At 42.8% G+C, this 14572-nt stretch overlaps 2 protein-coding genes across 2 annotated transcripts; both read left to right on the forward strand.

Moving 5' to 3' along the window:
* Positions 1-821: 821 nt before the first annotated feature.
* Positions 822-8560, forward strand: Doc2 (Dorsocross2). The gene is made up of 5 exons (XM_017144466.3): positions 822-1280; positions 2249-2405; positions 5718-5985; positions 6065-6202; positions 7392-8560. The coding sequence occupies exons 1-5, from the start codon at positions 1190-1192 to the stop codon at positions 8142-8144; spliced, it is 1407 nt and encodes a 468-aa protein (XP_016999955.2). The 5' UTR covers positions 822-1189; the 3' UTR covers positions 8145-8560.
* Positions 8561-11788: 3228 nt separating this feature from the next.
* LOC108059288 (uncharacterized) lies at positions 11789-13591 on the forward strand. The gene is made up of 3 exons (XM_017144470.3): positions 11789-12043; positions 12099-12629; positions 13031-13591. The coding sequence occupies exons 1-3, from the start codon at positions 11858-11860 to the stop codon at positions 13250-13252; spliced, it is 939 nt and encodes a 312-aa protein (XP_016999959.2). The 5' UTR covers positions 11789-11857; the 3' UTR covers positions 13253-13591.
* Positions 13592-14572: the final 981 nt, after the last annotated feature.

The following is a 14572-nucleotide window of genomic DNA, read 5'->3' on the forward strand; positions in this document are numbered from 1 at the left end:
AGATCATAAATAACGAACTAAAACGGAGATAGAAACACTTGGAAAACCTGTTTACTTTAACTGAAAAACTCGATAATATGCAATCAAAAGCAATCAGCATACGTGAAAAGAGTAAGGTAAGTGATGGTTCCTTTATCTGATATTAAGATCAATATATCTCATAATGCCCCGAACGCACTTAAAGTAAATATTTTTCAATAAAAAACCATCAAATTGCTGATCAAACAATATCAATAAATTCTTTTCTCTGTACGGCGGGGTAAAATGAAATAAATGAGCAGCAAAACGACAAACACACACGGCTTCTCGAGAGGCCAGACAAGAGGACCACCATGATGGCCACAGCTACACGGCGGCTACAAATGGGCAAAGCATAAATACACAAAAAAAATAAAAACACAAAAAGATGCCAAAAAGAGGAGACGGAGAAGAAACAATTTCAATCATCATGATCATAATTAAAAGGCAGCGAACGAATGCTCCCCGCAGCAACATGTTGCTGTTGCTCCGCTGACTGTGCAACTTCGCACTTCAGAATTAAACGCAATTAGAGCGAGCCGGCATTATCTGTCTGACATTAGACAGAGATGGCCAGCGATTCGTGGGCGGAGCCAGGGCACTTGGAAAATCGAGGCAGTTTTCAAAATGGAGGTGCCAAACCAGAGCGGGATGGCTAGCTCCCGCACTCTCTCCAGTTCCACAACCAATGGAGAACCCGCAGCAGGTAATATCGATCAATGGCTCAAGAAGCAAACGAGTCAAGCTCGTTTCTTTCCGCTCGAAATCGAGAGGAGCGATCTCTCGATCGACCAACGGAACTTGCTCAGTTGAAATGCGAACTTGGCGAGCTCAAGACACGACCGTCGGCTAAACACTCTCTCTTTAAATCCATATATATATTTGATATGTTAGCTGGTTGAATTGTAACCCACATACGACTCATACGACACCGGCGTAATCAAATTAACACCCCCGCACATGAGAGACTTTTGTGCGGTGATTTGCATAATTGACGCTAATCGGCGGTGTCTCGTGCTCGCCGGAAAAAGTAAACCCGGACTCAGAAATATATAAAAACAGATACCGCCATATGTTGACGGCGAGTGACAGTGCTTTGTGTGCGCGACAATTGTGCAAGTGACAATCGGCAAACAAAAGATATTAGACTATTTTTGGAACCACCATCAGCATGATCACCATGAACGAGCTGGTGGATCTGCGCATGCAGCAGCATATAGCGCACGAGATATATCGCCAGCAGATCATGCAGCGCATACCAGGTAAGCTTAAAAAACATCCAAACCATATCACTCATCCGCCCCGTTAAGCGTGCTGCAAAGCTGTTAAGCATCATTAGCATTAATGGCCGTAACTTTTGGCGAGCTGTTTCTTTCCGTTTCTGTCTCCTTCCCCAAGTTGGCCAAGATCAGCGGGGTGTGTGCGAGTGCCAGTGTTTATGGCCAGCCGATCATAAAGCTGAGTAATGTGGGAAAGTGATCGCCGATCGGGAAACTTGATATCAAATGCATTTAGCTTGTTGCCGACGATCGTTAAACAGATGGATCAGCGTACCCCTAAAACAAAATCTTTGTATGTAATCACATTTGCCCAAGTATGGCTCCATATTTTGTCGATCCCTAATGGAGGGCATTAAGTTTGGCAATCGGCCAACCATCAATGTTCCTTGTTCGCCAAATGAGCACTCTTATAACACCCCATCTTTGTCAGTAATCGCTTGGCTTTCAGTCGTAAGATCGATTTTGATAAGCCTGAAATATCACAAGTCTTTAAGGTATCACCTTAATTCAGACCCACGCTCAAAAGCTAATGGCAATCATTAAGGCATTCAAATGAATTTCTTCTTAACAGGAAATCATTTTAAAATGTTCCATTGGTAGGTTTACATTTTGTATGAAAAACTTTATTTCATTTTTAAATCAAATTTTGTTTTGATCACGTTTCCAGTAAAATTTGTGAAATGGTTTAACTACATTTAATCGACCAACGTAATTATTGGAACCCCTTAAATTATTGCAATACTGTGACTAAATTTGTATAAATTATAGGAGTTTTGAATAATTCTTCAAATCACATGTTCGATTAATTAAACTTAAATTAATTAATCTTTTTTTTAAGAAACATATTTACATAATTTAAAATATTCTCGTTATTAAAAAACAAATTTAAACCATTTTACTTGTTTTCCTTTTTTTTAAATATTTTTTAAATAATTCTAAATTATTTTTAGATCCCTTTCCACCGATGCTACCGATTCCGATGCCTCGGCACGTGATCATGCCACCCCGAGTCACCCTGCCCGGCGTGGAGATGACCCTGCAGAACGACGATCTGTGGAAGCAGTTCCATCAAATTGGCACGGAAATGATCATCACAAAAAGCGGCAGGTAGGTTCAGAAACGCCTGAGATCTTTGATCACGAAAGAGTGGGGGGAATCTCAAAAAACAGACTTCAGAGTTTAGAGTTTAGAGATCGGGAACAAACATAGATCGGGCGATGCATTAGCACGAACGTGAAAACTAATACCCCAGACGCAGGGCAAAGAAAAATAAACCATCCAACAGGCGCGGGCACTTAAAGCACCCTCTATACCATACCGCATACCGATCCCTATACCGATCCCGATTCAGATCCAGAATCGAGGATCTGCTGCTGTTAAACGCTCATTAGAGCGCAGGCGCCTGCAAATTGTTTACAGCGGCGTCGCGACACCAATTTTCACAGGCAAACAAGGCGGAAGGATGCACTTACTTGCGCTGGCAGGATGTGAAAATGGTATGAAAATGGGAAATGGAAAAGCGTACCTGCTCGCAGAGCTCGAATGCATAATGGACTATCGCGCGAGGCGTAAAGCGGACAAGTTCGCCGGCACTTTGCGTGCCCAGATTGGAGATCACTACGAATCAAAGGCATAGCGCGATCGCCCGGGGCTAGTTTATCGTGTCTATCTATCAGATACACGATCGGTCCAGCTTGTCCCTACTGCGACTACGACTACCTAAAAGTGTCCGGCACTTGTTCGAATGTGCGTAAAGTGGCGTCATCGTAATTTATTGTCGGCCGGCCGAACGCCGAGCTCAGTTGGACGTCCTGTCGGTTCGTCGGCGCTCCTTTATACCTCGGCTGGCATAAATCTTCGCGTCAAGGATACTTTGTCGTCATCTTTGTAGCTCTTAGCGTTTTTATTGTGGCGCCTGGTCGGTTTGGTTTGGTCTGGTCTGGTCTGCAGACCAAAACCCGATACCCCGAAATATCTTCGCGTTCTGCATTCCCTCAGAACAGAAACGCACATATCTGTATCCGTATCTTTTGGCAGTGACATCAGAGTGACCACAGCTTGTCGACAGATACGAGCAATTTCACACTTGGCCTCCGTTCGACATTCGAATCGATCGAAAGGGTTCCCAAACGCATTAGCATCAACTTTTGGTCTCCAAACTGCAGCCAAAAATTCTCTTCGAGCGCCGAACAACCCTTTTGTTTTATATATGCCATGAATTATTCATAAAGTCTGCGTATTAAATACTTTTTATGCTCATCAAAAATGTTTTATGGGCCTCGGCGGAGAGGTCGCGATGCAATCGATTTGAATTTTTAATGATTAGGCGCCAGAGTGCCACCGTCTGCCCAATCGCATCCCGATCCCCGTTTTATTTACCATTCAGATCCGATCCCAAGTCCAAACTGAAACTCCAACACAGACCTATGCCTATGCCAAGTGGCTCCTATAAAAACTAATTAGTTGCTTGTCTGGGCTCCGTTTGCCACTTGAACCGTTCCATCTTTTTGGGTGGTAAAAGCGCAGACGGCCATTAAAGATAGATAGAACAAAGCGTATCGGTTAATGCCTGACGGCGGCGAATGAAATGACTTTGTCACGAAGCTTTTAAAGTGTGTGGGCTCGGCTTACCAGCTGGGCTAAATGAGAAGCGCCAAGAGAGGCGGTAAACAGAAGCGACACGGTAACCTCGATGAGAAGCGCAAAGATAGTCAGGAATATTCAGTTGTCTCCTTCACTTTACTTTATTTTTTGGAAAAATTTTTAGTTCAGAACTTATTTTCAATCAAAAGGATTAAATCAAAATTAATGCAACAGTAATTATATCCCTTAAAAATAGCAATAAATTAAATGCAAATCAAATATCACTTTTTAATACCTTAAATTGTATAAAACACATCAATAACTTAAAGATTTAGAAGTTTGTATTGCTGTTTCTAGTTTCGTAGCTGTCAATAAATAAATAGTCTCACTTTTAATTTCTTAAATATGCTAATTTTTGGAATATCAAGCAGGCACCCATGTGGAATTGTTTAGAAAACATTTGAGTAACAGGGTGATAGTTTAGGGGATATTTTAGGGGACTTTTCTTCCAGCCAGGAATCCGATCCCCGGGCGCATTCCTGGACTGTGTCCCTGCACCTGCCAAGCGTCAAGCGCCAAGTCGAATGCCGAATCCCGAATGCCGTCAAATGGTCAGCATGCTCCTCACTCGCAGCCGAAATTCCTCTCGTAATTATGCGCAGACGCGCCAAAGATATCGATCTTAACAAATCGTTTGTCCAAAACCAGACAGCGGACTCTTGCCAAAAAAAGGAAAACAATAAACAAAAACTGAGCAGAGCAGAGCCAAATTGAAAATGAAATTCTAAACCGCACAAATGTCGAAATATTTCGGTGCTGTGCTCTAATGGAATTCAACAGAGCTGAAAGGCAGTCCCAGCCGAGCCAGAATCAAATTAAACGTTAGCAAACCAAAGCGCAGCGGAGTTCAATTAATTAATCATCGGCAAGGAGAAACACGGAATCATTGCCAAAAACAAGAAACCACTCGAGAATGGAGATGACGATGGGTAGGATGGGTACAAGGATGAGGACGAAGGGCAAACATTTTTCGGGCTGGCGCCAAGAGCCGTGGCCACCTGCTGTTTTCTGCGGCAGCGACTTGGAGTCGGAGGCGAGGGTCAGGGCCTCGCATCCTTGTTAGCACAGGCCCCTACTCCTTACTCCCTAGACCATACTCCTCCGGACTCAATCTCTATTTGACCAGGCCTAATTACATGGCGCATGGAAGGGAAATCTCACAATTAAATATTTGTAACGCCCACGCAGGCCCATGCTCCTTTTGTCGATCTAGCATGACTATATTTGAGTTTGTTCGGTAAACAAAGGCTCTACGATTTTACAGGCCTTTTCCTGGAGTTCCCCCTCTCAGCATTCTTGAGGGGAAACAATATAACAACGGTTCGGTATTTGTTTGGGATAAAATGTGCTTTATCTTATATTTAATATCGACAAAGCCTCGATAGCGTCTATTGAAATACTAGGTATATAATTAATAGTAAGACTAAATTATAAAATAAAGAAGGGATAATTTCAATAAGTCTATTTAAGTTTATCAAGTTAATCAAAAAGGTTTTAAATTTAAAAATATAATGACGTGGTATGTATGTGGCAGACCCATAATTATCATGTTGCATTGAGATCTCTATTTATTAATATCGTATAGATATGCATCTCTTAATATGTTTGGTGATATGGTCACACATAATTTCTATGATTTTTGAATTTGTAATTTTTATAGGTTTATAAGACTTTAAAATGTATTAATTTAAATTTTAAACGGAAGTAAGGCCAGATGTTAATATTAATATGGGATATTGATTTATTTTATTTATTTTCTTTTTTCCCCGAAAACAGACGAATGTTCCCCTCGATGCGGCTGAGTGTTTCCGGTTTGGAGGAAGAGAGCAACTACTGCGTGCTCCTGGAGATGGTGCCCATTGGCGACTGCCGCTACAAGTTCTCCGGATCCCAGTGGGTTCCGGCCGGAGGAGCCGAGCCCCAGAGTCCGCAGCGGATGTACCTGCATCCGGATAGCCCCGCCACAGGTGCCCATTGGCAGGCGCAGCCCATCCTCTTCAACAAGGTCAAACTGACCAATAACACGCTGGACAACAGCGGCCATGTAAGTGCGCGCAGGGCTTTGAAGTCGTCTCCGATTACTGATCCCAATCCGAATCCCAATCCCTTTTGCCAATCCGCAGATCGTCCTGGCCAGCATGCACAAGTATCAGCCGCGTCTGCACGTCATACGCACCGCTGATCTGGCGCAGATTCCCTGGGCCCCACAGCAGGCCTTTGTGTTCGCCGAGACCGAGTTCGTGGCCGTGACAGCCTACCAGGTAAGTGGTGCTATCTGGAATCATACTTTCCATACCCTAACTTTGGCTATAATAAATTGAGGCACATATCTGTGAACTTATTAGGGAAGTCGAAGTCTCTGCTTGTCGAAATAGTTACGTAGGTTAGTTGCTTGATTTTTAATACCCTTTGAATGGTAATAACTAGCTTATAACTGATCATTATCTTGGTTTCTTTCTCATAAAACTTGTCCAAAATATTTAATATTTTCTCTACAGAAATATAATTAAATGCAAAAGATAGGCATCTTGAAATATGAATTATGATCATAATAATTGAGTTTACTAATTTTTTTATTTAATAAATTTAAAATTCAAAATTAAAATTACATAAATTCCATATAAGTCATATAAAGGTAGTCAAACTTGGTAAAGTGTTTTATTTATTTTAATAGGTACGGATTGGTTTAAATAACGAAGCCAAGCTTAAACTCAATGCATGTTATCCTAAATTATTTCATTAACATGCTTTCAACAGACACATTCAAGGTTCTGTAAAATCACAGAAAGACATAATTTGGAATAAATGTTTGGCCAAGAGTATTCGAGTCATGTGTCCTCGAAGCTAGCCTTCCTTTTTCTTGTGCGCACTTTTTTGCCAATTCATTGAGCACACTGGCCCAGAGACCAGGGACTGGGAACGATCACACTAATTGGTTAATTTTGGGCAAACGAGCGGCGATCGCTCACGCCGTGGGTAGCTTGGTCAACGTCTCGAATTAGCATGGAACGCCTCCGAGATGCGAGATGCGAGTTTTGAGATCCCAGTTCGGATGGTGGGCAGGCAGAAAGTCAGCGGGTCGGATTGTTGTTTTAGGAAGTTGGATAGCCACATCCTTGTAAATTTGAGCGCCTCGCTGTGTTTTTGTCTAGGTCTGGGCCCATTGACAGCCGACGCCAGTCTGCCTCTAATTAGCAAGATCGCCGAAGGATCCGAGAGATCCGAGAGATCGGAGATTCGAGTTGAGAAATCCGAAAGATCACAAAGTTGTCAAGTCATCTGGAGTGGAACGTTGAAAACTGGAAACCCGGTCTGGTGTCAAGTGGCCATGTTACTTAACGCCAGCTACTGGACGCCAGTGACTTATCCTTCCCCATTGCTTAAGATTATGCTGGCAATCGTCATATTTCACGCTCGTCTTGTCTTCTCTTCTTTTTTTTACTTCCGCAGAATGATCGCATCACCAAGCTGAAGATCGACAACAATCCGTTTGCCAAGGGCTTCCGCGAAACGGGACAATCGCGCTGCAAACGCAAGATGTCTTCATCGCCAACGGGCGAGGATCAAGATCAGTCGCAATCCCAGTCACTAACCCAATCCGAGTCTGACATGTCGCCGGCGAAAGGCAGCAGTGAGTCGACTGGAGGAACATCAACGATCGGCGATTCGGATGGTCCGCAAATTAAGCGCCTGAGATCAAATGGCTCCGCCTGCTCCTTATCGTCATCGCTGGACGATCAGTCGGCGCCTGGCGCCAGTTCCCTGGCTCTGGGCTCCCCGCCGCCCCATCTGAACGGGCATCCACATCAGCAGCATCCCCTCCAGTCGAGGAGTGCCTCCAGCGTGTTCATGCAGCACTTCCAGCAGAATATGCAGAGTCTGCTGAGGCCCTCGCTTGTGGACCTGGCCTGCACCTACTTCGGGAGACCCCATGAGTATGGAGGTGGGGTTCCGACCTCGCCCCTCTACTCTCCAGCAGCCATTTTACAGGCAGGCCTGGGTCCACATCCTGGCCTCAACCTGCCCCCGGGCATTTCCGGTGCCGAGCTCATATCCGATGAGTCGGGAGCCGAAGAACTCGAACTGGATGTGGGCAGTGAGGCGACCACAGTGGAGCAATCCTCACAGGAAGCAGCACCAGAACAACCCTCCACAAGGAGCAAGGGCTTCAGCATATCGGCCATCTTGGGGGGAGGAAGTTAGGGGGATTTTAGTTATATGATAGATCAAGCTTTGGAAATCAAGAATATAGACAACTAAATAAATAAATAAACTTTGGAATTTTAACTCAACTTTCTTTTGAAAATAAAGAATTCGGAGAAGTGTAATTCTTTTTAAAATAATTTCTTAAATTTTTTAAGAACGCTGTAATCTTAACTCCACTCATTTAAATAGGTGTTTTATAATATCTTTATAAAATGTACAAATCTAGAGTCTTATTCTTGATTTCAGTAGGTGTTTAAACTTACGCATTGTACTCATTTTGATATTATACAGATCCTAGCCTGATTAGTAAATAAGCTAAAAATAAATACTAAACAATTAAAGTAAACTATAAGAAAATCAATTTGTTTTATTTCACGTAGGATTGTAATATTTCCTCCTGCTGAGCTGAGCTCTCAAAGCCAGAACGCCCAGAACCATCGCTGTAGGTAAATGAACATATCGGAACGGAAAAATACTACCGGCAGTTGGCCCTCTATCATTGGCCGATCTTGGGCTGGAAATCACAACTTCCGCCAGACATTAATCCCAACCAATTTACAAGATAAACGTTTGGGTTTCGACAACATCATCAGGGCATCCTACGCCGCAGCATCCATCAGCCACACAGAGATGCGACTGGCTAGAACATAATTTGTTTGCAATTAAATAGCTCGACAAGGCATGAAATTCGGTTGCAGCCCTCGGATGCTACCCCAGAGACTGGAATCCCGAGACCTAAGATATTTATGAAATGGGCAGAGACTGAGACGAAGCCAAAGAAAATAGACAATTCGTTATGTAAGTTGCTGAAGAACTAAAGAACCGGAGGATCTTGGCCAGGGGCTGAACGGAGCCAATGATGAAGTTTACGATGACATGCGTCACCACCCACGTCTCGTCGGCATTCGAGGGCTAAAGGGGCGGTGCAGACACCGCTGCCCGCCCAGCCATCGGAAAAACAAACACGGTCGAATCAATTTACCACACCGGAAAAAATAATTGATTTTAAGAGATATTATCTTCCTTGATTTAGTTTAGAGCACTTAAATGTAACCAATATATTTAATATATTTAAAATTTTTAATATAACCATAATAATAAAGACAAAATTACATAAAGATTACATTCGCCATCTGTTTGTAACTTTGTTTATATTTTTGAATAAAACATGGTCAACTTTTTCTCAAAAATAATAAAATAAAATAACCCTATTGATAGCTCAGAAATAAATTGTATTCTATAATATTAATATTCAATATTATGTTTAATATATTTTACAAAAATTATTTTAAAATGTTAAGGTAGTAGATATAATTAAAAACTAGCAAAATTAGCCTAAAAATAATTAAATAAAATACGTGTTTTTGTATAACGTATAGAAGGATCTTGCAACTGTGGCTCCTGATATTATATCTCCTCAAATGTAAACTTAGAAAAATATCTCATATCATATGACTAAATATTTTTCTTTCGGTGTACCAAATCGATTTGAAATTGTTGCCTTTTGCATCGCTGTCGCTCTTGGCCTCTGGGGATCGGTTCGGATCTATTGGTCTGCGGTTTTATAGGGGATACGAGACTAGAACGGGTGACAGATGTCGGCCGTGTGTGCGAGTGCGTGTGTTGACAGGCGCAAGGTTGTGAGTGCAATGAATGCCTCATTAAATGGCTGTACTTCCCTCATCCGCACCCCAGAACCCCATCCCCAACCCCATCCATCCATCCAACCATGCACCATCCACGGCAGATGTCGCAGGTCCCCGGATAATTAATGCACTATGGCTGTTGCTTTTTACGCTGCCACATTTGTTGCCTATTCGCTGCAAGTTGCCTCTTTCTGTTATGCTATGAAATTAGATACACTTTGTCGAGCAGCATTTTTGTTGTGTAAACACGAATTTGGGGAACTCGAAACAAAAAGAAAGGGGCAAATTGTTTCCTAAACGAAAGTTAATTAGTTATTAGGGGGAACTGGCACTGGCGGTGCTAATGAGTTGGAAAAGCATTTTACACAGCGCACGCGTGGCTGCCACTTTGAATTGAGACTTGATTCTGTAAGAGTTAAGGATTCAAGAGGCTAGCATTCAGGTGTTTTATATTTTATATTTATTATTTAAATTTATCTGAAGAGACTAAAATTATAATTTAATAATATTATAATGTATTAAAAAAAGATCCCCGAAAAGTCATGCTTTTAAACATCATCATCGTTATATTTGAGTCTTGATATATTAGAATTTTAAAGCCACTTAGGGGTCTAAGTAATAATATTATAATTAATTAAAAAGATCTCCGAAACATGATGTTTCAAATCATAATAATCGTTATATTTGAGTCTTGGAATATTAGGATTTTATATTTTTCTCTGCGGCTTAATTTAAGGCACTTAGGGTTCTATAGAAGATCTTAAATCCCGAAGAGCCTCCGTCTTAACCCATCTCCAAACCATCTCAGTCTGCGCCCGGCGTTAGGCAAACAAGATGGCAACAATGCGGTGGTACTTGAGTTTTTATTGTTGGCCAATGCAAATATATTGGTCGCGAGGAGAATGCAACAAAGCGTGGCAAAGAAAGGTTTCCGTGTCGCCGGAGCCAAGCCATAAAACGGATGCACCGACCCAGGTTGTCTGTGTTCCCAAATCGACCTGTACCATCGACCATCGACCAGCCATCCCTACTAAGCTGGGGTTTTAAACTAGAGCAGAACAAACCCACCACCGAGATGAGGCTCAACAGCAGGAAGATTGGCCATCGGCCAACAAAGGCCGTAAAAGCAGTTTATGCAAATGGGCTCACATGTGGGCTGGAAAATGCATACTACATATATGCGATCTAGAGGAAGGGCGACCCTTTTGGGCTGGCACAATTAACAAAGCGTGTAATTTCTCAAACCTATCGTGTGAACAATGGCACAAACAATTAAAGGATAATGAAAATCACCCACATAAGCAGGTCCACTACAGTGCTCGCCGGATGGGTTGGTGCATATATGATCTATATGATGGGCAAATCTGGGGATCAGTTGGAAAATACTCGCAGTGAAACAATCAAAACCGGAGCACAATGGCCGTCGTCAAGTACGCATATCCCGTACGGCGGTATCCTTCGCATTGTCCTCGCTTTGTTTACAACTCTATTGAGTGCAAAATGCAGCAGAATTGTCTCAGGTCATCTATTTGCATACTTGTGTTGTCCTCGAAGACAAACCGCAGAATCAAATTCAAATTACTACGCGCCATTTAATGGCGCAGAGTTGCCATGTTCTGCGAAGTATGTTCTTCGCTAAGCTTTTTTATCAAAAAACATAGGATCATTTTCACACTTTTGATATATTTAACATTGTACTTAAAAAAATTTACATATTTAAATAGTGCAATTTATTATTTAAGATCAGTCTATAAATTTTGACCAGAAATACTTGAAAATATTTTATTCGGATACATTAAAATGTGTAAAGTAACTATACAAATACAAACAAATAAATAGCAAGAAAAAACTAAATTGTTTCTCTTTTTATTAAGTATTTGCTTTTGCTAATTAATTTTAAGTACAATTAACAAAAACTACGATAAAAAATCAGGTCGTGTAGAAAGGGCTTTATTTTAATGACAAGTGAATAGTTCTGCAACCCTGGTAGCTGTCATTTTGACTATTGCGCCATTCGAAAAAAAAGTTTACAATCAACGCAAATTGAAACGAAAACCACGCAAAATGAGCTTCCTTGCCAATAATGGTGACTCGGACTCGGAGGACAATGACTCCTTCCACTCCTTCTACCAGAGCGAGACGTCCTTGGACAACCTGAGTCTCTCGCTCTCGGAGAGCGACGCCGACAGCGCCGCGGACTTTGAGTCGGGATCGGAGCACGAGACTTCGTTGGAGAATGTGGAGAATACGGCAAGTAGACTGGCTTTTATATAGCATATAGTCTTAAGATAATCCGTCTACACAGATCGAGGAACCCGAGCAGCGGAACCAGGCCGCAGGGGAGACTTCCAAGCCCGCCTTTTCGGGGGTTATCCTGAAGCAAAAGTCGCCCGAATCGGAGATCCATTCCAGCGACTCATCCGCCTGCGATGGCGTCTCCACCGGCAAGGCCACCCAGATGACAAGTCGCTTCAAGACCTCCAAGAAGTTCACCATCTCGCCGCTAAGTCAGCAGCTGCCGGAGCCCGTCTTCTGTTGCCCTCGGGACGTGCCGAAACTCTCCTCCAATGAGGTTCCCAGCCACGACGCCTTCAACTTGGACCAGCCAGCATCGGCGCTAAAGGAGCACCTGACCACCAATCGCCAAGCGGAGGCCATGCAGAAGTACGCCTTCACCCAGATATGGGTTGGCTCGCAGCAAAAGCCAAGCCAACCCAAGGCTTCTCGCTTGCGCGAGTTCTCCGTGGCCCTAGAGGACTATTTCGACAAGGATTCCTCTAATGGGAAGGGTGATTCGGAGGCTGTCAAGAAGAACTTGGAGCCCGAGCCATCTAAGGTGCGTTTAAAGAAATATCCTATATTTCAATTTAATTGGAACTGCTTTCTTATAAATGTACTTTCCCTAAATAGTACGATATTTCATCTTTATTTATGAACTGCACCTCTGAAAAACACCTAAAAACGCCTAAAGTTCTCTTAGAAATATGATTATTACTAGTCATCGATTTTAGGTAAAATCGTTTTTTTTAAATATGATTTAAAGCCACATTTGATTGGTTACAAATTTTATTTATGAAGTTATAATTAGATTTAGGCAAAACTGAATTGAGGTTTCACCTTAAATCCGATGTCTGATTATTACTAAATTAACCTGTAACCTGTAATTGTATTAATTTAACTTTTCTAGTTCTATCATAATTTTCGAATATTTATCCCTACCTTCAATTTATTTTTCAGACCGTTGTGGCTCCTCCGAAAAGTGTGAAGGAGGAGAAGTATGTCTCCCCCTTTCCGAGTGTGCCAGAGCAGCCAGCTTCGAATGTATCGCCTCTGTTAAAGGGAGTTAAAAGACCTATTATTGTGCCGGCTGGCTTTGATTTGAGCCGATTGGTGGAGATCAAGAATCCCAACCACTGGCACCGCCGTCCCCACATGCGCACTGGCGATCGCATCTACTAGACGTTAATCAACTATACTTTGATCATCTTGAACAACTACTATTATTTCTTTATCATGATCTATACTCAACTGATATTATTTCATCACGATCATCACCTACGCTGGCCGATTTAACTTAGTATATTAGGTGCTATCCTTCTGGAATCGATCGCATCTATTATACATTGAACATCTTGAACAACACTCAACTACTACTATTTTCAAAATCATGATCAATACTCAACGGATATTGTTTCATCACGATCATCCCCTGCGCTGGCCGATTTAACATTTATTATATTAGCTGTTATCCTTCTCGAATAAAGGACTGGGAACTACCAGAGCAATTAGAGCTCCAAACATATGTGACTGTCAAGCTGCGGCAAAGACATAATATCGCCAGCGTTGAATGGGAACGTCGTCGCCGGCTCCAAATGATTTCATTGTGCTGCCGATAAAATTGTCGCCAGCGAAATATGTTGCCCGTGACTTTGATTTTGGCCGCCGCAACATTAATTTCCAGGGAAATTACACATGCCTGGCTGGCTTATCTGGGCTCGCAGATCGCCGAGTGAGCTCGGGTCGGAGCTCATTTGCCGCTGACATGCGAACGTTTGCTTTGCTTTGGACTCTCTCCTGGGCCATCGCCATCGGATGCCAGCGGATGCCCCCAAATGAGAATTCAATAAATTTTCAGGTAAAGGTAAAGCCAGCAACGACAACAACACAATGGGCCAAACGTTGTCGTTAGTCTTTTGGCGACGTTTAACATGAATATGCAGTGTGGCTAATGTGGAGCCCATAAACACTTCCAGCGGCAACATGAATGGGCCGAAAAACAGGTTGCAGCTACGTGTGTGGTGGGCATCGGAATCGGTGGAATATTGGGGTCCTGGCTCTTAACAATTGTTTCTTAACGCGAACTGAGGCGAATGCCACCGTCGACGATTGCCCGTTTGGCCAATCATCTAGCCGGCTCTCTTTGGGGGCAACACTTGCGACTGGTGGACTGGTGGACCGGTGGTCCATCAAAGGAGCCGCCTCGTTTCCGCTTGATAGCAATAGCATTTGGATGTGTGATGGGACACCGGGACAATTGCATGTAAATGGCCACAGTTTCGCTAACAACTACAATGTGAAAACATCAATTACAAGAGACTGTGTATTGGGTATTCGAATTCGGACTGCTCGCCAGGATTGCCGGCGATCGTGGCGCTCAATCAGCGCATTTAACTTGGCGCCGGCGCCAGCGTTTAAGATGCGGCTCGCTCTGATCTGCTGATAAGCTCATGTCCATGTTGCTGTTGCTGTTGCTGCTGCCGATGTTGCTGGTTGCTGGTT

The sequence above is a fragment of the Drosophila takahashii genome, chromosome 3L (genome assembly GCF_030179915.1).
Source record: "Drosophila takahashii strain IR98-3 E-12201 chromosome 3L, DtakHiC1v2, whole genome shotgun sequence".
In the NCBI taxonomy this organism is placed as follows: Eukaryota; Metazoa; Arthropoda; class Insecta; order Diptera; family Drosophilidae; genus Drosophila; species Drosophila takahashii.